Source organism: Zootoca vivipara, chromosome 9 (assembly GCF_963506605.1).
Source record: "Zootoca vivipara chromosome 9, rZooViv1.1, whole genome shotgun sequence".
NCBI lineage: Eukaryota > Metazoa > Chordata > Lepidosauria > Squamata > Lacertidae > Zootoca > Zootoca vivipara.
Window position 1 is genome coordinate 77,066,586 of NC_083284.1, and position 24,301 is coordinate 77,090,886.

Genomic DNA, 24,301 nt, shown 5'->3' on the forward strand with positions numbered 1-24,301 from the left:
CTTGTTTCCGTTTTTTTAAAAAATAAATTTTTATTCACTTTTCTTTTTCTATCATTACATACACCTCATATCCATAACATTTATATTACCGTACATTCCCTCTCCCCTCCCCTCCTGGGCTTCCCCCAACTTCCGCTTCTGGTTTGTTTCTCCCTTATTACACACTGCTGTTTCTTAGAAATCCACTGTGTTATTTGTTTGTTTTATACATATTCTTTGTTAATAAAGTTGTGAGTGTTTGTTTAAATCCTGCCATCAAGTCAATAGGTTCCCATTCTCTTTCAAAGTCACTGTTGTCCTTTTCTCAAAGTCTGTCCGTCAATTTTGTCAATTCTGCGTAGTTCATCAGTTTTTCTTGCCATTGTTCTTTACTTGGCATTTCTCCGGTCTTCCAGTTTTGTGCTATCAGAATTCTCACTGCTGTAGTAGCATACACGAATAGCTTCCTATTCTTTTTCTCTAGATCTTGGCCTAAAATACCTAACAAGAAGGCTTCTGGTTGTTTAACAAATGTTATTTTCAACATTTTCTTCAATTCATTATATATCCTTTAGCTGTCTATGGTGTAGCCAACTTTGAAGATGTTCCATTATTTCCTCATATTCTTTCAGTTTTAGTTTTCCCTCTTGTTTAACCAATAGTTCTCTATATGTTGGCCATTCTCCCCCCCCCATGCTTTAAGTGACAATGCTTCAACCAGGGTGTCTTAGGTTCTAATAAGTCTTTATATTTTCCCCACACTTTGAACAATGACCTCCTTATATGATTGTGAAACCCTTTGTGTATTTTTGCTTTTCCATATTATAAGTAAGCATGCCATCCAAACCTGTTGTCATGTCCTTCCAGTTCTGTTATTTCCTCCCTTTCTAGCTTGATCCAATCACAGATCCATATTAGGAATGCAGCTTCATAGTACAATTTTAAGTCCGCCTCTTTCTTTCACATCTGTTTGAATCTTACTTTTTTATCCTTGGCTTTTCCCCATTCCAGACTAATCTTGAAATCTCTCTTTCCATTATTTGAAGCATGCGTTCCCTGTTATTACTGGAATAGTTTGAAAGAAGAATAACATCCTTGGAAGTCTTTATAGTTGCAATTCTTCCCATTAGAGAGAGATTCATCCTATTCCATATTTCCATATTTCTTTTAATTTCGTGCCATATTTTTTCATAATTATCTTTTAAAAGGTTTATATTTTTTGCTGTTATCCATATTCCTTGATACTTTACTTTTTATGTGCTTCTATCCCTACCATCTCAATTATTTCTTTCCTTTCAGCTTCTTTAAGGTTTTCTAATAACACTTTAGTTTTACTTTTGTTTAATTTGAATCCTGCCACTTGACCAAACTCTTGTATTATATTTATTTCCCGTGCTTTCTAACATCTGTACAAAGCTCTTAGGAGCTCTCAACTGGAGGCTCAGGGTGAGGTGTCATCACTACGAAGATGACACTGCAGCTCTGTTCTTCCTTGCCACCTGCATCAGGGGATGCTGTGCACTGCCAAGGAGTGTGGTGGAGTCTCCTTTGGAGGTCTTTAAGCAGAGGCTTGACAGCCATCTGTCAGGAATGCTTTGATGGTGTTTCCTGCTTGGCAGGGGGTTGGATTGGATGGCCCTTGTGGTCTCTTCCAACTCTAAGATTCAAGGATCTTGAGGTAGTGAGAGTCAAGCGACTGCCAATAAACTGAAACTGAATCTCGAGAAGATTAAAATCTTGAGGCTTGGTGGTTCCCAAATCTGGGAAATAGGAAGGTGACTTGCTGAAGATAGGGTCACACTCTCCTTAAAAGACCATGTGCATAGAATTCTCCCATGCTCTGTCACTTGAGGTCCAAGTGGCCTCAGTGAAACAGAGGGCCTCTTTCCAGTTATGGATGTACCATCAGCTACTGCCATTCCTGGATGGGGATAACTTGGCCTCAGTTATCCATGATCTAGTAATATCCTACTTGGGAGATTGGATTGAATTGGGGTTCTGCAGCTTAACAATTGTCCTTAGAAACAAATGTTGCTCGAGTTGCTGGACAGTACTTGGGAAGAAACATTTAAGATTACACTGCAAGTCTGCTTGCCAGATGACAAACTGGTATATTAAAGTAATACTAATGTGAAATATGCTTCTACTGTTTTCTGTTGCAACAGTAATGGAGAACCCAAGGACCACTTCATCTCCCTTGTCACATTTTCCAGAAGATGATGGCTCAAAGGAGAGCAATGATGTTGTTCCATCAGGGTAAGCAACTGCTCCTCTAGTTTTGGCTCATGCATACATAGTCCACTATAGAACCTACAATGGCGATTTGCTGAATATTTTTCTTTTGCTTTGGTTTAAAACACCCACTTCTAAACTCTTATCTTCAGTGACCTATTGATACTTGTTTGGAAAAACACTTAGAATTTCCCTTTGTATGTTGGAGAGGTGGTTTTCATGTGGTGCATATTCTTAAATATCATACCTGAAATAAACTGCTCCCAAAGGGGTGGAGTTGATCAGCTGAGGTAGATTTCCTTAGTATTGGTGATGAGATAAACCTGCATAGTTTTTAAGACGATAGAGCAGGGGTCAGCAACCTTTTTCAGCCGTGGGCTGGTCCACCATCCCTCAGACCATGTGGTGGGCCGGACTATATTTTGAGGGGGGAAATGAACGAATTCCTATGCCCCACAAAAAACCCAGAGATGCATTTTAAATGAAAGGACACATTCTGTTCATGTAAAAACACGCTGATTCCCAGACCATCCGTGGGCCGGATTGAGAAGGTGATTGGGCCGCATCTGGCCCACGGGCCTTAGGTTGCCTACCCTTACGATAGAGTATATGAGCCATGGCCAATGGCCGCTTCCTAAGGGGATGCTTCGCCTTTGAGAATGCCCTTTTTTTGGTAGTCACCTGAAGGTAGAAGCCCTCTTATAAATGCTCCAAGAAATGGGGTAGAGCTAGTGGTTAAAGCTCACTTTCATCCCAAGCTCCAGCATGATGACTGCTTAGTCTTCCTTGGGCTTTAGAACATCATTCTGTTGGAGTACGTGATAACTGGTATAGGCCGTAAGAGAAATTGTTCTAGCAGGTGCAACATGCTGTGTTTTGATTGTCATTCTTTGGCACACGTGTTTCTTTCTAACTACTTTTGATATTTGCAATATCACATAATATCCCAGGGAGTAAAACAGGAAATGCCTTTTCCTAACAATTGTGGGACTATATTGCATGATTACCTATTTCGCCCCCCCCCCCCCAGGCTAAATCATTCAGAAGAATTGTGCACTGGCAGTACCTCCCAGTCTGCCAACAATCCAGATTTTGCAGAGGACCTGCTGCACAGTCAACTGTTGCGAAATGAGTCATCTAATAAAGCTGAAAATAGCGAGCCAAGGCCTGAGGAGGAGGTAAGCAGAAATTAGAAGAAGTCTTCCTCCACCTAAATTCTCTATCCATTCATATCTTTAAAAAATAAAACAAGAGAGTTGATTATTTGGAATTTGATTAGCATTCCTCTCCTCTGTAAACAGATAACACCTGCAGTGAAACAGGTTATGCTGTCATTCCTCATCCTTCCTTGAATGAGTGATTGACAGTATAGAACTACAGCAATCCTAGGAAGCTATTATAAGGATAATTACTGTAAGATTTATTTCTAATGTTCAATTTTTCAACATTCCAGCTGATGAAGAATTGGCGAAACAGGGTCTTTTCCTGGGATTCCTGGGATTTTTTTCACTGGGACTAATTTTTATTTGCCTCACTATCATACTGGAATTGATTCCTTTTGAATTCATCCTATCATCTTCCTCCTGGCGCGAGTTCTTGCAATTTACTGTTTATTTCTGGACTTCACCAAGAACTCCAATTTCTACAGGAATTCTTTGCTACAGCATTTACTTTGTGGCAAGGAGTTCCCATTGCCCAACTTTCCTCAAACTAATGCAGTCATTGACTCTGGGGATATTGTGGCATCCTCCCCATTTTAGGCATAATTTGTGGATCCAGAGGCTTTAGGTGCAGAAGGCTTTTTTCTTTTAGTCCCTCCTCCCCTACTTCCCACAAAGTATTTTTACTCATCTCCTGTAATTTCTTGCCCCATTCTCTTTTTACAGCCAACATGTACTTTACCCCAACCCCCTGTCAACCCCCACTCCAGTTTCTTTCATCCCTCCTTCCTGGTCCTTTTACATTCTCTTCTTATAAGAGATTTATTTTTATTCTCCCTTTGTAATAAATACTAAACTTTTATCTCAGTTTCTAATTACCTTCAACACCTCCTGTGTCCTTTCCCCTCACCCCCACTTCTGTATCCCCTGGCCTCCTTTACTCAGCATGCAAGGAGTTCTTGCCCATCCAAAAGGCTTTGGCATGGCTAGTGGGTGGGGCAGGCAAGTGAGGGGGCACAGGGGCCCACCTGAAAGTGGCTCAGGACCCATGGGCACATCCTAGCCTACTGTTTGAGAAATATTGCTGTGGATTCCCAAACATTTTTAAATTAATTAATTTATTTATAAACTGCAGATGATTCTTTAAAACCGCAGTACATTTTGTACGTACTTTGAGTGTGGCTTATCCCCAAACCTTCTGTTTTATCTCTTCCTAACTTTCATCAGGCCTTTCAACCATATCAGTCTTGGTTTATTTATTTTGAAATTTTTTACTCTTTAAGGTGCCACAATTTTTTTTTTTTTGCTGCAGGAGACCAACATGGCTACCCTGCAGGAAATTTCCGAAAACTTTTTTTGGGTTGTGTGTTTAAATCCACAATAAAATTTTCTACAATTCTTAAGAATTTCTGATTTTGGCTTTACCAGTGAAAGCCGATTCTGCCGAAATTTAACCCTTACACTCTTACCTGATCCTCACCATGCTCCCTTCTCCATTACTTAACAACTTTGCTTGCTCAACACAGCTTACTTTCTGATGTATCTGATCATGCCTGCTAGGCTGACTGTTGAAAAAGAGTACCAGGGATGTTTACTGAAGCTGTGTGTGAATTATAAAAGCATTTGAGGTGCTAATGTAGGTTTCAACCTGGAGCAGGGATCCATGATCCTCCAGATGCTGCTGGACTCCCAAATTCTAACACCCCTGGCCATTGGCTGTGCTGCCTGGGGCTTAAGGGTGATGGGAGTCTGACAACATCTCAGAGGCTACCTGTTGTTGTTCTTCCCTCCAGCTTTAAAGGAACTGATGTCTCACACTGAACTTTCCTCTCTCTGTCTTTGTAGCAAAGAACTAAGAGAGGAGGCTGGTCCAAAGGGCGAAAGAGGAAGAAACCCTTAAGGGATAGCAATGCTCCTAAATCTCCCCTAACAGGTTACGTGCGGTTCATGAATGAGCGGAGGGAGCAACTTCGAGCGAAGAGGCCAGAGGTTCCATTCCCAGAAATCACCAGGATGCTGGGCAATGAGTGGAGTAAACTCCCTCCTGAAGAGAAACGGGTACTATTATATTACTTTCCTTTATTCTGGAATTTGGTGTTTTTTCCAGGTGATAACAGAAAGTCTATTCAGGTAGCTAAAGAGAGATTCTAAAAAAATTACGTGCTCATTTTAGATAGGTAGGGCCTAAATTTTCTCTGCAATGTAACATAGCCCTGTGAGTCTTCAGGAGAGAGGTGGGGCACCCCAGGCCTGGTTAGCTGCCGCTTCGGCTTCCTGGGGAAAGGCAAGCAGGCGGGCTGTGTCCCATGCCGGCGGTGCGCGGCAAGGCTGCGGGGGGGGAGCGCTTCTCTCCCCCACCGCCTAGCCGCACACCTCCAGCATGAGACTGGGCTTCAGAGCGGCGGTTGGCGGAGCGACGGTTGGCGGTTGTCTCTGTGTCCAATCCCTGTGTCCGTGGGGCACATGCGCAGTAACCCAGGGACACACGGAATACTGGACGCAGAGACACTTGCACTTTATTATATAGGATGGGCCCGGAGTGGCTTACAGCAGTTTTTCTAACAGTGCAATCCTACACATGCTGCCTACTCAGAAGCAAATACCTCTGAAGAGCAGTGGGGTTCTTTCCTGGGTAAGTGGGTGTAGGATTGAAGCATTAGTGCTAATAGTTTTGTGCCCGAGGGACTCGCAATCTGAGGAAATGGAATGGTTTGGGGAATAGGAGGCCAAATAAAGAATGCTATTGTAAGCATATACCACATTATTAATAACCTGTCCAAAAAACCACCCCCAAAATGGTGCTTCTTGCATTTGTTCCAAGAGGTGCTGCAGTGTGAACTGAGTGTGGAGCCAGCTCCGTCCCAGGTGAAGCAGTGATAGGGTGTCTGGATCCCTACCCAGGAGGTAGCTGGGTCTTCATTCCCACCATGCCTCGTCCTGTTCGCCCCCTTGGTGTTTGCCCGTCTTGGCCACAGCCTGTAAATGCTTAGAATTGACATCAGCTGTGGCCACACAGTCTCTCTGCATCAAGCAAGAGAACCTAGGGAACCAACAGCGAGAGGTGGGGCACCCCAGGCCTGGTTAGGGAGAAGCTGGGATATAGTCTGTCATCAGAGACCTTGCAATGGAATTGCTGGATGGGGGCGAGGAAGCCAGGATGCCACCACCTCAGCTCTGCCTGTGATGCAGGGTGACCTGGACCCTTGAGAATTGCTCCTGTGCCCAGTTGTGGAGGACTCTCAGCAAGGTGGGAAGGGGAATTTTGGCTGCAGTTACGGGCACACTTATGTTAGGAGTAAGCCCCATTGAAAAGAGTGGAATTTGTGTTCAAGCAAATATGTCTAGGATTTCCCTTTTGGAAGAGGGTAAGTATGAAGGAGTAAACAGGAAGAATAGCAAAGAGCTGACTGAGATAAACCCCTTCTCCCTACATCTATATATATACAGTGGAACCTCGGTTTATGAACACCTCGGTTTACAAATTTTCTGTTTACGAACGCCGCGGACCCATCTGAAACGGATTAATTCACTTTCCATTACTTTCAATGGAAAAGTTCGCTTCAGTTTATGAACAGACTTCCGGAACCAATTACACCCGTGCTTCAGGTTAAGTACGCTTCAGGTTGAGTACTCCATGGACCCGTCTGGAACGGATTAATCCACTTTCCATTACTTTCAATGGGAAAGTTCGCTTCAGTTTATGAACGCTTCAGTTTAAGTACTCCGCGGACCGTCTGGAACAGATTAATCCACTTTCCATTACCTTCAGTGGGAAAGTTCGCTTCAGGTTAAGTACGCTTCAGGTTAAGTACAGACTTCCGGAACCAGTTGTGTTCATTAACCGAGGTACCACTGTATAAATGTTCACACTGTGTGCCCTTCCTCCGTAACTGCTGAACCGAATTGCATCAAATTAGGACACAACATTCCATGCCCATCATGGTGGGATCTGGCATAAATCCCCCCCCAAAAAAACCCCCACACCTTTCATACCTAATGATTAAACGCAAAAAAGTGGCGCCCAAATTAGACATCACCAGCAAAAGCTCTGAAGACTCCAGCAGCACTCAATAGAAAAGCAGCTCTCCGAGGGCGGGGCCAAATTGTTATATCATCAACCACCGTCCAACAACTGCCAAAACAGCCATTCCACACCCAAAGCCCAAGGACGGGCCTTGACCCCGCCACACCCACCCCACAACCCAGGCCCTACCCCAACGTCCCCACCACCCCCGCCAAAGCCACAACGGCCATTCCACCCCCAAAGCCCAAGGACTGAAACCACCAAGACGGCCATTACCAGACAAAGGCAAATAGCCAAACCCAGAGCCACAAGACACCACAGCCACAGGCTGCAACCCCAAAACACACACACACCCCCGCAAACGCTGATACAACAAGCAATGCAACTAGCCCAAACCCTCATCTGCAAAAACCCACAGAGTCAGGCCAGGGCCAAGGAATGGAGGTACAGGGCGGAGGCCTCGGCTCACATTTACAAACTAGCCCAAGCCAAGGCCAACAGACTAGGCCTCGGCTCTACTTTACAGAATATCCCGAGTGGAGCCCTGGGTGGGGGGTGGGGGGAGGAGGGGCCCGAATAGGTCATGGGTTGAGACGGGGTGAAGGGAGTCACAGGGATGACCCAGGGTGGGGGGAGGGGGGACGAAATACCTCATGGGTTGCTACAGGGTGGGAGTAATCACAGGGATGAGACACAACAAGGGGGGGGGGAGAAAAACATAGTCCGGGGGGAACATACCCATTCTCCCCCTTTCCTGGGAAACAAGGAACCTGAGTCAGGCACAGCAACGCATCATGGATCGTCACAGGGATAACCCACAGCAATGCGTGGCAGGGCCAGCTAGTAGTGGCTTTGGAGCAGACCAAAGCCACAATTCTGCTTCAGTGACTACCCACATGCCCATGGAAAGCTCACAAGCATGGCATTTATTTCATAGGATCGCACAATTGAAGAGTTAAAAGGGACCCTAAATGTCATTTAGTCCAACCCCCAGCTATGCAGAAATTTATCTTGTTTCATAAAATTTATACACCGCCCGATTATTAAAAACAACCTCAAAGTGGTTTACATGACTGGAACAGCCACCTGTCATCGTTCCCCAGCAACCAGTATTCTTAGGCATCCTGCCTCTGATTCTGAAAATAGTGTATAGCCATGGTAATTAGCCACTGATTGCTTATTCAAAATGGGGGTGTAGGCTTACATAAAAGCATTATGATATTGGCGTATGTGTATGAGGGGTTACTTCAGGGGCTCCAGCACCAGAATCTCTTGCATTGCATCTTGTATACAGATATGTGCAGTCCCATAAGTAAAACTGCCCATACTCTTCTCATTTACCACCAGTTTCTAGATAAGGCTATGAAGTAGAATAAGAGGAGAGCCTAGAGCAAATTTTAAAATGAATGGAAAAGGAGGGAAGAGAAGCCTTTATGGAAAAGGGCACAATCGTCTCCATGCTGTTTAAGTTCTTCACACATTGACAGCTCCCTTTGAAGTCTTCTGCAACCAAGCTCTGTTCATTTAGCAAATGTGACAGAATGCTCCAGGCAACATTTGATATGATTTCTTTAGAACTATATTCAAGCTCATCACTGTTATGCTAAAACTCTGGATTTGATTCATCCCATACAGATACAAGGGTGATGTGATTTGTGCATATGAAGTTAAACTTGAAATGCAATCTCTTTCTCTTTTCCATTTATAGCCCACCCCATAGCAAGGGTTCAAGGCAGAATTAGAATATCGTCGAAAAGTGCATTTATTTCAGTAACGCAACTTAAAAGGTGAAACTAATCTATGAGATAGATGCATGACATGCAAAGCAAGATATGTCAAGCCTTTATTTGTTGTAATTGTAATTATTTGTTGTTAGGTGGCTCAATTATAAATGGAATGTAATTAATGAAATGAAATAGCAATGTTTTTATTTATTTTTGTATTATTGTAACTATTTGTTTTATTACTGTGGAATTTCCAAAAGAAAGCATTTGTAAAAATTTAAAGAAAAAGAAAAAAGAAAAAGTTGCATTACTGAAATAAATTCACTTTTTGACGATATTCTAATTTTCCGAGTTTTACCTGTAGTTTCCCCCCCCCCTTTCATTTCCTTTTCTTGTATTAAGGATTTTCTTGATTTACAGAAATATGTGCAAAGTCTCTCGTAACATTTTTACAGATCAGGAGAACCTGCACAAGCGACGCTGACAACCCCTTCCCACACATATATTAAGTAAAATAGTTTCACCTGTAGTTGTACTCACATTGGTTTCTCCTGGCTTAACTCTGGCAAGTAAGTGCCACTTCAGATTGAATGGTTTTATGTAATTCAGAAAAGCATACATAAAGTGGACATATCCAGAGGATAGATGCCTTTCTGTGTATCCTTGACTTTGGCATACAGAAGGAGGAAGCCTCAGCTGACCTTAAACTTTGGCTCTCAGTCTCTCCATTCTCACTTGTCCGTTCTGCTTATTCAAAGACTCCAGCAGAGTTGACCTGCCTGGTTGACTTGCTTGGTGCACTGAGGCAGGGGACGAATTATCATAGAATCATAGAGTTGGAAGAGACCACAAGGGCCTTCCAGTCCAACCCCCTGCCAAGCAGGAAACACCATCAAAGCATTCTTGACATATGCCTGTCAAGCTTAAAGACCTCCAAAGAAGGAGACTCCACCACACTCCTTGGTAGCAAATTCCACTGCCGAACAGCTCTTACTGTCAGTAAGTTCTTCTAATGTTTAGGTGGAATCTTGTTTCTTGTAGTTTGAATCCATTGCTCCGTGTCCGCTTCTCTGGAGCAGCAGAAAACAACATTTCTCCCTCCTCTATATGACATCCGTTTATATATTTGAACATGGCTATCATATCACCTCTTAACCTTCTCTTCTCTTCTCTAGGCTAAACATACCCAGCTCCCTAAGCTGTTCCTCATAAGGCATTGTTTCCAGGCCTTTGACCATTTTGGTTGCCCTCTTCTGGACACGTTCCAGCTTGTCAGTATCCTTCTTGAACTGTGGTGCCCAGAACTGGACACAGCACTCCAGGTGAGGTCTGACCAGAGCAGAATACAGTGGTACTATTACTTCCCTTGATCTAGATGCTACACGCCTATTGATGCAGCCCAGAATTGCATTGGCTTTTTAAGCTGCTGCATCACACTGTTGACTCATGTCAAGTTTGTGGTCTACCAAGACTCCTAGATCCTTTTCACATGTACTGCTCTCAAGCCAGGTGTCACCCATCCTGTATTTGTGCCTTTCATTTTTTTTTGCCCAAGTGTAGTACTTTACATTTCTCCTTGTTAAAATTCATCTTGTTTGCTTTGGCCCAGTTGTCTAATCTGTTAAGGTCATTCTGAAGTGTGATCCTGTCCTCTGGGGTATTAGCCACCCCTCCCAATTTGGTGTCATCTGCAGACTTGCTCAGGATGCCCTCAAGCCCATCATCCAAGTCATTGATAAAGATGTTGAATAAGACTGGGCCCAAGACAGAACCCTGTGGCACCCCACTAGTCACTTCTCTCCAGGATGAAGAGGAGCCATTGATGAGCACCCTTTGGGTTCGGTCAGTCAGCCAGTTACAAATCCACTGAATGGTACAATTGTCTAGCCCACATTTTACCAGCTTCTTTACAAGAATATCATGATGCACCTTGTCAAAGGCCTTGCTGAAATCAAAATAGGCTACATCCACAGCGTTCCCTTCATCTACCAGGCTTGTAATTCTGTCAAAAAATGAGATCAGCTTTTCTGACTTTGTCTCTACACGTGCTGGCTATTTGTTTGAATTCCTCTCTGGTGATTTCCCCCTTTTTCCATTTTTGGAACATATCCCTTTTAAATTTTAACTCAGTTAAAAGTTCTTTAGATAGCCACCCTGGCTTCTTTAGGCACCTTCCATGTTTCCGTCTCATTGGTATTGCCTGAAGTTGTGCTTTTAATATCTCCCTTTTAACAAACTCCCAACCATCATGAATTCCCTTCCCTTTTAGTATTACTGTCCATGGGATCTCACCCAGCGTTTCCCTAAGTTTTCTGTTGGCTTTCTTAAAGTCTAGGATTTGAGTCTTAGTATGCTTGGTTGCTCCTTTCCGCTGAATAATAAACTCCAGAAGAGCATGGTCACTCCCACCTAATGATCCTGCCACTTCTACCCCACTAACCAGGTCATCACTATTGGTTAAGACCAGATCTAAAATGGCTGATCCTCTTGTTGCTTCTCCCACTTTCTGGACAATGAAATTGTCTGCAAGGCTAGTGAGGAATCTGTTCGACCTTATGCTCTTGGCTGAGTTTGACATCTAACAAATATCAGGATAGTTGAAATCCCCCATTACTACTATCTCACTTCCTTTTGAATGCTTGGCCATCAGTTCCAGGAAGGCATCATCTGTGTCCTCAGTTTGGCTTGGGGATCTATAGTAAACTCCCTCAATGAGATCACTGTTATTTTTCTCTCCCTTAATTTTGACCCAGATACTCTCAATATGGCTTTGAAGTTTTAAATCCTGGATCTCTTCACAAGTATACACATCCCTGACATATAGCGCTACTCCTCCTCCTTTCCTGTTTGGTCTATTTCTCTGAAATAGATTGCATCCCTCTATTACTACATTCCAATCATGAGACTCATCCCACCAGGTTTCAGTGATGCCTATTATGTCGTATTTAGTTTGCTGTACCAAGAGCTCAAGTTCATCTCGTTTATTTCCCATGCTCTGTGCATTAGTATGCAGACATTGAAGACCATTGATCATTCCCCCATGTCTCTTATTTAAGGATACTTTCCTCCCACCAGTAGGTCTGCATGCTGTTTGCTCCATTTGGTCCTTGACATTTGGATGATCATCTTCATAACTTGATAGACTCCTACCTTCAGGACCACTGTTTCCCTCCCCCACATAAGCCAGTTTAAAGCCCTCCTGATTAGGTGTTTGAGTTTCATGGCAAAAACATTCCTCCCAACCCTTGTGAGGTGCAGCCCATCACTTGTCCATCTTCAAGAAACTGCAGACCGTGATCTAAGAATCCAAACCGTTCCTGTTTGCACCATTTGCAAAGCCAGTTGTTCACTTCCCCTATTTATCCCTCTCTCCCTGGGCCACATTGTTCAACTGGGAGGGCAGATGAGATGACAATTTGTGCATTTAATTGCTTCAACGTCCTGCCCAGAGCCTCATATGATCTGTTCTCTTATTGCAGCTGTTCTCTTATATGATCTGTTCTCTTATTGCAGCGCTACCTTGATGAAGCAGATAGGGATAAGGAACGTTACATGAGGGAGCTGGAGCAGTACCAGAAGACTGAGGCATACAAAGTTTTCAGCAGGAAAGCACAGGACAGGCAGAAAGGCAAATCGCATCGACAAGGTATTGAATTATGGCATAGGAGTCCTTAAAAGTAACTCCTAGAACTGTTGACTAGTCCGTCTATTTTGTTCTCATTTAATGGGCATTGAAAAATGGTTTGCAGCAGATGACGGCCACTCCATTTAACTTGTTCTTGCTTCCTTGCTTTGAGCACAGGATGTACCTGCAATGTGGATGAATGTATTACCGTATTGGCCCAAATACAAGCTGCACTTTCTCCCCAAATTCCAACCATGAAAAATTAAAGTGTGGCTTATGTTTGCGCCCTTACGATATCGCTGCTGAAACAGCTGCCCACGAGGGCCATCGGGTGTGCGGGACAATGGCACCTGTCCTGACCGTGGCTGCCAAGCCTCCCCTGAACTGCCGGAACGAAGGGGGGGGGGCAGCTGGCAAAGCGGACATGGCTCCCTCTCCCCAGAGAGCAGCCTGGGAGTGTGGGGCAATGGCGCGCCGCCCGCCCGCCACTCCCAAGCTTGCCCCCAAGCACAGGTCAGTTGCAGACCGTGGGACTTGCCCTGAAGCCAACACAAGTATTTTAAGCACAACATTTTTTCATGTTTTGAAGGCACAGATATCTCTGTTGTTCAATGTGAATGTAGCCCTAAGGTTATGGCCTGACCATAGGTTGTGAAGCAGTGATGGGTGACCACCACCTCCTCAAGCAGGGTTGGATCAGAAATAAGCCATGCTAGTCCCCATCCCGTCTGGCTTGTTTTTCAGCCAATCTGAATTTGGATTGGAGGCCAGCAGCTGCAGCAGCTTCCCTCCCTTATCTCCCCATAAGCCTCCTTGCCTGCAGGGCCCCTGTTCCTTCAAATACCCCCCTTCCTTCCCAGTTGTTAGACTGGACCCACAGAGCAAATATGCGATTGTTCCCCAACATGAAGAACAACACACACAGGAACATTTAGTAGTGGTTAACTACTTTAATATAGAGAGCTGCAGAGTCCGGCATATTGGGAGCCGGAAGAAAGAGAGTACAATACAGTGTATACATCACGTGAGGAGAAAGAGATAAGAGACTTCCTTTCTCCTGGGAACAGACACAAACACCATACTAGCCTCACTCTTGAGTAGCTCGGCAGTGAGCAACAATATCTCTCTTTTTAAAAATATATTTATTAATTTTATAAAAAGAACAAAAACAATCAGTTTACATTAATAATGTACCCACCAACTCATAAAAACCAACTCATAAAAAAGTACAAAAACAAACAACAGCAAAAATACAAAAAGAACAAAAGAAGAAGGAAAAAAGAAAGAAAGAAAAAAGAATATTACTCTTAACTTTTTCATCACATTGTGGACTTCCTCAGATCTCCCCTCATTGGGTCCCTATTAAAATTAACCTTTAAGCAGTTTCCACATTATTTTAAACCTCTTATTACAATTCTCTCTATACCTTTCAATTCAATATCAATCTATAAACCCACAATTTATATTATTAACATTCAAACAATTAATTTATATCTCTAAAAAAATTTTTTGCAATATCTAATCTTGCTATTATTTCTCCCCTTGGCTTATAATTTTTACCAACAATGATTCACAATTAATAATATTACAACTTCTCTCATAATACCTTTAAACAAACTAAAAACAATTTCATCCCCCCCTCTCCTGGATCTAGATTTCCCAGGTGGCTCAGCGAATTCCGTAATTCATTCCAGTATCGGACCTTTCCAATCAATCTATCCTAAAATCAAGTATTTAAATATTTTAACCCACTCCCACCCTTTCCCGAAATCAGACTTTTTAAAGACAGCTTTGCTGTTTCTTCCCTTTTCCACCTGTTTCCCAACATCCTCCATCTACCTTCCCACTTTCCCAGAGTGTACATTGCCCTCCCTCTCTCACTAGGAGAGCAACAATATCCTCTGGTTCTCCATCGAGGAGCCCTTGGTTCACTTCTAAATCCTGTTCCACATCTCCTACTTGTGGAGCATTCCAATCTTCTTCTTCCTCTTCTTTGCAACACTTAGGTTCTTTATTATTTGTAGCATTGTCTGAAGTTGGTAGTTGCTCTTCTTGTTCCTCTGCATAATCCAATACTGTCTCTTCTCCAAATTCAATATCCAAGCAGTTCCTTTCACTTTCTTCACTTAGTTGTTTATTAGTTTCACGCAGCTGCTTGTTATTCCTGGACTGTTCCTGTTTAATGTCCAAAAGTTCCAAAAGAATCTTTTGCCACAAATCTTGTGATGATGTTGAGTCTAGAGTCATTTTTGCTTTTTCAAATTCCATGGGAGAACATGGAACATTGGGGGGGGGGCTTCCGGTTCATCGCCAGAGCCGTCCGGTGAGGTTTCCCTCGATCTCCGAGGCAGCCTGGCTTTGCGAGGGGGGGAGCCGGGAGAGCGATGCGGCCCCCAAAAGAGCCCCAGATTGAGCGTTCTGGGGACAAAGTGCTCGGTGGAGCTCCAAAAAGCGACTCCCCGGCAAGCTCCATTAGGAGCCCCGGAGAGAGTGGGGTAGTAGTCACGGGAGCCATTTCCGAGCGTCACTGTCACCCTCGCAAAGTGAAGCTTTGTGATGGCGGCAGAGAGTGGTGGATTTTTCCAATTAGAAGATCGGGTTACATTGGGCACCGTGAGTAAAGAGATTCAAAAAGCTTCATTTTACAAGTAAAAGATTCGGTCATGGCAGGAGGCTTTAAAAGGAAATCGGGTTCCTCCATTGTGTGAAACGAGATGCAGCAATTTGACCCCTGGCTGACAGGGTGAAAGGAAACAATCAATTTACCAAGAATTTGACTCTTTAAACTCTCTCCTGGAGCAGGTCAGGGGGAGAGGTGTGAATTGCTTTAAAGTGCCTCTAAATCTTCAAGAAAAAAATCCAAGGAAAGTTCCCCAGGAAGCTGGATCTGGGTGCCTGGAGGGATCAGTGAATGGACTTACAATACTGATTCAATAAAGAGTGGATTATTTTATTGAACTTGGATCTGTTAAATTTAAAGTGAATTTGAAGATGTGTATATGATTATGGACTAAGATTTTGAGTTATAAACACAAGATTTAAAAAGGGAAAAGACTGGACATTAAAATGGCGCTTGAGGTTTGGTAATATGACTCCTGTCATTTCCAGCAGTGAGCAACAATCTCAACACCATCCACCCTTTTTCCTGCCCCACATGCCTAGCTACTACCACTGACACTCTTAATTTGGGGGGAAACAGGAGCAGGGAAGCAGCACCTCCCTCTGGTGCCACATCCAAGAAGCCCACAGGGAAACTATTGAAACGCCCCTTGGGAGAAACTACATTTCCCAGGATTGACTTAGGGACACATTTATTCGGGTATTGTCTTTTTTTCTCCCCCCCCCTTGAATTTTAAAGGTGCGGCTTTTATTCGGGTGCGGCTTATATTCGGGCCAATATGGTACTTATAGTACTTATCTATAACAAAGTGTCTTATGCAACAGATTAACATGGGCACCACTTTGGAAATCATTTTATATGTCCCTTGTACCCCTCCTTCTCCCTGCCATCTCCCAAACCAACTTCTCATGCCCTGTGTGTCTTGCTAGCAGCAGGTATACAGGGGGAGACTGGAATTCCTTAAACTATGCACAAGTACTCCAACTCCCTTTTAAAAGCAAGGGAGGAGAGAGTTTCCCTGACCTGTAGCAGGTAGAATAAATATAAACGGATGAACTCCTATAGACTAATTTTACACTGAAGGTGACAGACAGTTCCAAATCCACAAAAACTCAGGTGCAGCCCCTCTGCTCCTCTTAAAGACAGTCACTTAAAGACTGGCTGCTTCTGGAATCTTTTGTTGGCCCTGACATTGGGTGTCCCAGTTCCCATGATATAGAGGCACAAATGTATGTTTGAATGCATTGCCTCCTCAGGGCAAAACCTGCTGTTTTATTATTAGTATTGTTGTTGTTTAGTCGTTTAGTCGTGTCCGACTCTTCGTGACCCCATGGACCATAGCACGCCAGGTTATTAGTTACTAATATTAGTATTAGTATTAGTTACTAATATTAGTATTAGTATTAGTGTTAGTATTACTACTACTACTACTACTACTACTATTTATTACCTGCTCTCTTCTCCCCAAGGTCCCAGGATGGGCTTCACAATATTTAACCATAATTTATAAAACAAAACTTCGTCATTGCCTATCACAGTGGTGGTCTTTTTTTTTTTTTTAGTTACAAATTACATGGAATGACCATTCTCATAGGGATATATAGTGTAACTAGGAAAGGAATTATGGGATGTGTCTCAAAGTTACTCAAGAAATGGTTTCCCTCTTTCAAAATTCATTTTGTTTCTCTATTTGTTTTGTTTTTTCCAGAAGGAGTACGACAGGCTGCCCATGACCACGAGGTAAATTTGCTCATACAGCCAAGCCTGACTTTTTAATAATACAGTAGTTTAAGTTTGGCCAGGGATGGGGTGTGGGAGAAGTGGGTAACAGGTTTCCTCACACGGGATAACATGATCCAAATGTGAATTGTGTGATGCTTATCAAGGAACAATAAGTGACGCAGGTGGTGCTGTGGTCTAAACCACAGAGCCTAGGGGTTGCCAATCAGAAGGTCGGCGGTTCGAATCCCCGCCACGGGGTGAGCTCCTGTTGTTTGGTCCCAGCTCCTGCCCACCTAGCAGTTCGAAAGCACCTCAAAGTGCAAGTAGATAAATAGATACCGCTACAGCGGGAAGGTAAATGGCGTTTCCGTGCGCTGCTCTGGTTCGCCAGAAGCAGCTTAGTCATGCTGGCCACATGACCTGGAAGCTGTACACCGGCTCCCTCGGCCAGTAAAACGAGATGAGCGTCGCAACCCCAGAGTCGGTCACAACTGGACTTAACAATTAGGGGTCCCTTTACCTTTACCTTTTATCAGGGAACAAAGGGAAATAAAACCATTATCTCGGCATACATGATTTCTTTGTTTCCTTGGCTTTAGTGCTTTTTCTGGAATGCTGTTCTTATCACAGTACTCTTATCAACAAGCTAGGTAGGCTGTTTTCTATCCCAAGCTGCTCTTGTATGCAGCCTCCCAAAGCCAAATTGCTCCATTTCATTGGCCTATGTAAGTAAACCTCTCAACCAATTTCAGCAGCCTGAGTTCACTTCTAGAGGAGATGTTAATAAGGTGTAGCTTTTTTATGCATACATAAAATTAAATTAAAAATCCAGTTCCTATTGCTCTTAAAGGTGTTGTCCCAGGCAAGCACTTGGATGGTTTAGGGCAGGCTGACAATTTTCAGTCACCTGTTTTGTAATGGGTAGGTAGGTGGCTTGAAAGAGCACTGGTGTTTATTTTAAAAAAATTATCTGACTGGGAGTAATATAAAATCGGAAATGATAATGAAAATTTTAAGATAGACTTTGCTGATATTTTCTGTGTTTGTTACTCCTCCCTGCCCACTCCACCCCACCTCCCACTTATTTCTCTGCTAGTGTCATCAGGTTTGGGATAATTTGTGGAACCTGAACACTGAAATAGTTCAGTGAATTATTTTCCAGACTGACACTTGGTACAAACGTCCCTTTGTCTCATTTTAGGGATAATGAAAGAAGCAATTGGTTTTGTGTTTCTCTTCTAATTTATGATAAATGGCACTAAGCCTGAACAAATTAGTCCTTTGCAATGAAGTGGTAATCAAATCCGTATGATTTTAATCCCAGGAGTGCGCCTTAGAGTGGTTTAAGTACACAGGAGCCCCCGAGAGGATCCTTTACATGCTGGGGTAATGCACTCGGTAGGGGAAGAGTGCTGATGGTTTTCATTACCACTCTTCCGTTAAGTAGAATTTTTCTGCCTTTTAGAGACTAAGCAATTTTGCTTAATTGCTTAAATGCTTGGGGGTTGGGAGATTGTACTTGGAGAATCTCTACCCTGGGGACAGCAATTATTATGGCCAGAGTGTCTTCTTCCATCAGCCTCCAGTCTGAAGGAGGAGTCATTTGTGATTCATTCCCAAGGTTTAGTGCCAGATTTCCTTGGGAGTTCCTCAGGGCTGACTTTCATCATATTGCTCCTTTAGGCTAATACTCATTTTGCATCCTCCTTCTTAGTGTCATTTCTGCAGCGTGTTGAGAGGCTGATGCTATTTTATTATGGTGTTTTGTTTTTTGCTATCAGTCTGTTTGAATTATTTAAATGGATATAATCATGCACAGTGATGTGTTGTTGACATGTTGATATATTAGGTTGCTTTTGTCATGCTATACCATGAATTGCTTTGAGCGTAATATATCCAGAAAAGCAGTATACAAAGGCTGCAATCAGATGTCCCAATACACAATGGGAATGAGGATAGGTGAGTCTAGGGCTCACAACCATCACCCACTTCCCTCTTCTATTGCAGCATGACTTTTGATGACAGTTTCAGATAACCATAGCTTAGTATTACATTGAAACCATAAACTATGGTCTATAGTAGCTTATTAACTCAGTAGTTTGAAATGGAGTTGATTCAAACCATAGATAAGGTTAGTCACGGTTTGTTGGATTTGGCAGAAACAGCAAGTTGTGGTTAAGCAGGGAGGCAGTGAGACCTGTGGTTCCCAATATATTGTTGGACTTGCAGCTGCCATCAGTCCCAGCCATCATGGCCAGTGGTCAGCGTTGGTGGGAGTTATAGTCCTGCCACACCTGAAGGGCTACAGTTTGCCGTGTTGAATCTAGTGGTCCATATGACTGTGACCTAGTGGCCCCTCCCAAAGGGTTGTCCTTTCCCCTGCTCCAGTATTGAATCCAAGTGGGGAAAAGAGGCTGTAAAATTGTGGTTGGGACCTTCCCGATTTGCGGGGAAACGCTGTCCCCTGTGCACTCAATGAGGGTTTCCCCAAGTATCCTCTTGAATGCTGATGAGCATATGAAACTGCCTTGTGCAGTTGCTATGTACAGTTAACACACAAAGATTTTTTGATTATTATTTTTAAGAGCTTCTTGCTGCTCAAAATGTCTGGATTTGGCAGATGGCGGGAGTGATACCGGAAACATTTTTGACATCCTGTTGCTTCCTCCTGATTTCCTTTTCTCCTTCTCCCCCTCATATGTCTGCCTGTGTCTGCATTCCCAACTGCCTTTATACTACATAAGGAGTGCCAGCTTTCTTTATTAGAAGATACGGCAGCTGTCTTGGAGTTTGCTCAGGCAAACACACAAAGAGTTTTCTGAAGTTCCATCGAGCCGTTGTCTATCATGGCTGTCTGCCAAATGGCTCTCCGTTAACTCTGCCAAGCCCCCTTTTATGAGGCATGCACTGATGTGAAGTAGTGAGCTTTAACTGCCAGAATTCCCTTGTAGGCTCTTAACCACTTAGCTTTCTTGCTTGGCCCCAAATCATGTTTGACACGTCATTTAAAGCCTATGGTTTTCACCATGGTGTTGGTGAAAACAGGAGAGAGGCATTTTCTACTTGGTATATGTGGGCAAGGTAATGATCTACCCTGTTTCTCCAAAAATAAGATGTAGCCATAAAATAAGCCGTAGCAGAATTTTGTAAGCATTCAAGGAATATAAGCCATACCCCGAAAATAAGACATAGTAATAGGCACAGCAGCAATGCAGGCTGCTGAAGAATGCGGCAGGAGAAGAAGGAAAAAAATAAGACATCCCCTGAAAATAAGCCACATGTGTGTGTTTTTTTAAAGGAAAAATAAATATAAGACGGTGTCTTATTTTTGGAGAAACACGGTAGTTAACCATATCCCCAGTCTCTGCAAAAAGCAGAGCTAATAGCGGCTTCAATGGACAGTTTGGTTTGGGAAGAAATGTGGCAGGTGTAAAATGTACACTCTGCTCCAATTAAATGGGAAGCCTTGATGCTGTAGATTTAGCTGAGAGAAAAGCACATTAAGATATTTGATCACCATTCTGCTACATTATGGTTGCTTTGGCTTCTAGGCTCCCATTTTTTTGTTGCCTGCCAATGATGAACTGACACAGAGGATGTTACCATGAGTAAATACAAGAGCTTTCATTGGAAGAAGGGCCTCTGATGCAGAGAATTGCCTCACTCAGGAGCCAGATGTATGGAGGAACGTGACTCATAGAAGTAGAAGGCCCAGGGATCGCTCTGAGGGTTTAGAACTACACAATCGATTTGAAGTGCTCTCCCTTAACATGGAAGATGAAGAACAGACTCCATTTGAAGATCTCTCCCTCATCACAGTTGATCAGAAATATGAAGACGAGCAGCAAAGTCAGTCCTCCGGGAATATGCAGGTGACCTTGGAAGGGGACAGCACATGGAAGAATCCCGACCAAGCCCATGAAGAGGCGTGTAGTGGTGATAGGGGATTCCCTACTGAGGGGTACAGAAGCAGTGATCTGTGGGCCTGATAAGACGTCTTGAGAGGTGTGCTGTCTGCCCGGGGCCAAGATCCAAGATGTAACAGAACAGCTGCAAGGAATCATAAAACCCACTGCCAAATACCCCTTCCTTTTGGTCCATGTGGGAACCAATGACACTGCAAGCCATAGCCTTCAGAAGATCAAAAGTGATTATGAGGCTCTCGGCAGGAAGTTGAAGCAATTGAATGCACAAATTGTCATCTCATCTGTCCTCCCAATTGAACGATGTGGCCCAGGGAGAGAAGGAAAAATAGGGGAAATTAACAACTGGCTTCGCAAATGGTGCAAGCAGGAACTGTTTGGATTCTTAGATCAGGGTCTGCAGTTTTTTGAAGATGGACAAGTGATGGGCTGCACCTCACAAGGGTTGGGAGGAATGTTTTTGCCATGAAACTCAAACACCTAAAAAGGAGGGCTTTAAACTGACTTATGTGGGGGAGGGAGACAGTGGTCCTGAAGGTAGGAGTCTACCAAGTTATGAAGATGATCATCCAAATGTCAAGGACCAAATGGAGCAAACAGCACGCAGACCTAGTGGTGGGAGGAAAATATCCTTAAATAAGAGACACGGGGGAATGATCAATGGTCTTCAATGTCTGTATACTAATGCACAGAGCAGGGGAAATTAAGATGAACTTGAGCTCTTGGTACAGCAAACTAAATACGACATAATAGGCATCACTGAAACCTGGTGGGATGAGTCTCATGATTGGAATGTAGAAATAGAGGGATACAATCTATTTTAGAGAAATAGACCAAACAGGAAAGGAGGAGGAGTAGCGCTATATGTCAGGGATATGTATACTTGTGAAGAGATCCAGGATTTAAAACTTCAAAGCCATATTGAGAGTATCTGGGTCAAAATTAAGGGAGAGAAAAATAACAGTGATCTCATTGAGGGAGTTTACTATAGATCCCCAAGCCAAACTTAGGACACAGATGATGCCTTCCTGGAACAGATGACCAAGCATTCAAAAGGAAGTGAGATGGTAGTAATGGGGGATTTCAACTATCTTGATATTTGATGGATGTCAAACTCAGCCAAGAGCATAAGGTCGAACAGATTCCTGACATCAATACTAGGAAAGGTTCTAGAGCAGATCATTAAGCAAACGGTCTGTGAGCACCTAGAAAGGAACGCTGTGATCTCTGAAAGTCAGCATGGGTTTCTGAAAAATAGGTCATGTCAGACTAATCTGATCTCATTTTTTGACAGAATTATGAGCCTGGTAGATGAAGGGAATGCTGTAGATATAGCCTATCTTGATTTCAACAAGGCCTTTGACAAGGTGCCCCATGATATTCTTGTAAAGAAGCTGGTAAAATGCAGGCTAGACAATGCTACCATTCAGTGGATTTGTAACTGGCTGACTGACCGAACCCAAAGGGTGCTCATCAATGGCTCCTCTTCATCCTGGAGAGAAGTGACTAGTGGGGTGCCACAGAGTTCTGTCTTGGGCCCAGTCTCATTCAACATCTTTATCAATGACTTGGATGATGGGCTTGAGGGCATCCTGATCAAGTTTGCAGATGACACCAAATTGGGAGAGGTAGCTAATACCCCAGAGGACAGGATGACACTTCAAAATGACCTTAACAGATTAGACAACTGGGCCAAAGCAAACAAGATGAATTTTAACAGGGAGAAATGTAAAGTACTACACTTGGGCAAAAAAAAATGAAAGGCACAAATACAGGATGGGTGACACCTGGCTTGAGAGCAGTACATGTGAAAAGGATCTAGGAGTCTTGGTAGACCACAAACTTGGCATGAGTCAGCAGTGTGATGCAGCAGCTAAAAAAGCCAATGCAATTCTGGGCTGCATCAATAGGAGTATAGCATCTAGATCAAGGAAAGTAATAGTACCTGGTCAGACCTCACCTGGAATACTGTGTGCAGTTCTGGGCACCACAGTTCAAGAAGGATACTGACAAGCTGGAACGTGTCCAGAGGAGGGCAACCAAAATGGTCAAAGGCCTGGAAACGATGCCTTATGAGGAACGGCTTAGGGAGCTGGGTATGTTTAACCTGGAGAAGAGAAGGTTAAGGGGTGATATGATAGCCATGTTCAAATATATAAAAGGATGTCATATAGAGGAGGGTGAAAGGTTGTTTTCTGCTGCTCCAGAGAAGCGGACACGGAGCAATGGATTCAAGCTACAAGAAACAAGATTCCACCTAAACATTAGGAAGAACTTCCTGACAGTAAGAGCTGTTCAACAGTGGAATTTGCTACCAAGGAGTGTAGTGGAGTCTCCTTCTTTGGAGGTCTTTAAGTGGAGGCTTGACAGCCATCTGTCAGGAATGCTTTGATGGTGTTTCCTGCTTGGCAGGGGGTTGGACTGGATGGCCCTTCTGGTCTCTTCCAACTCTGATTCTATGACTCCTCTTACTGGCTTGCATTCTTCTCACGCATGCACTTAACCAGATTGCATCTAGACTCAGCTGGGACAATAAAGCCTTCTTAGTAGCTCTTGCCAGCATTTAATTCTAAGCAGCACTTTGGAGCCAATCTTTTGGTTTGCTCTTCACCTGCCAGAGATGTGATTTAGCAGCAAATGCCCTCCCCTCGTGGCGCCGTTCGACTGAGCCTATGGGTTACAGTGGCATAAGGAAATCTGGCTGATTCTTATCCTTAAGTAACTTTCATCAAGTGAACATGGGAAATGTGGAGTAGGAAATGCGTCAAGAGTGAGTGCTGTGCGATCCTAAGTTCTGTATCATTTGCATGCCCCTATTAATATCCACAACTGAAAATGGTCCCTTTAGTGCTTCGCTTGGTGGAGATGAGCAGCGCAATCCTAAGCATGTTCACTTTGAAGCACCCCCATTTTGTGAAATGGGACTTATTCCTGGGTACAGCTTCAACTTTTCAGCTGAGTGTTAGCCTCTGAGGCCCTTAGTAGACAAAACGAAGAAACCACTGCAAAAATGCCCATTGCCTTCACTTAATGTCAGCTGCAAAAAAGCCATTCCTTGTTCCTCTAGGGAAGCTTTAAGGTTTTTGAAGCTCCATACAATAGCTGATTTCACTAGGAAATTCACTTGAATCCATGGTTTTTTCCTGTTCCTTAAGACTGCAAACTGAGGCATTGTCTCTTATTAGAGATCTTAGTATCTCATCCCATCCAGAGAATGTCCTAAAACCTGTTAAGGGAGAGGTGCTTTTTGAAATCCCCACGTGCTATTATCTTCAGCATATCTGTCTGTTGT

General features: G+C 43.4%; 1 protein-coding gene across 3 annotated transcripts in view; it reads left to right on the top strand.

Moving 5' to 3' along the window:
* HMG20A (high mobility group 20A) overlaps positions 1-24,301 on the top strand; it is a 74,084-nt gene that overhangs the window by 37,096 nt on the left and 12,687 nt on the right. The window contains exons 2-6 of one of the 3 annotated variants that reach the window (XM_035112194.2): positions 2,145-2,235; positions 3,242-3,389; positions 5,217-5,429; positions 12,633-12,765; positions 17,073-17,104. In XM_035112194.2, coding sequence (XP_034968085.1) covers positions 2,147-2,235; positions 3,242-3,389; positions 5,217-5,429; positions 12,633-12,765; positions 17,073-17,104 — 615 coding nt within the window. In that variant the 5' untranslated portion in view covers positions 2,145-2,146. Of the gene's footprint in view, positions 1-2,144; positions 2,236-3,241; positions 3,390-5,216; positions 5,430-12,632; positions 12,766-17,072; positions 17,105-24,301 lie in introns of those variants that run through there. The other 2 variants (XM_035112196.2, XM_035112197.2) reach the window with 2 other exon arrangements.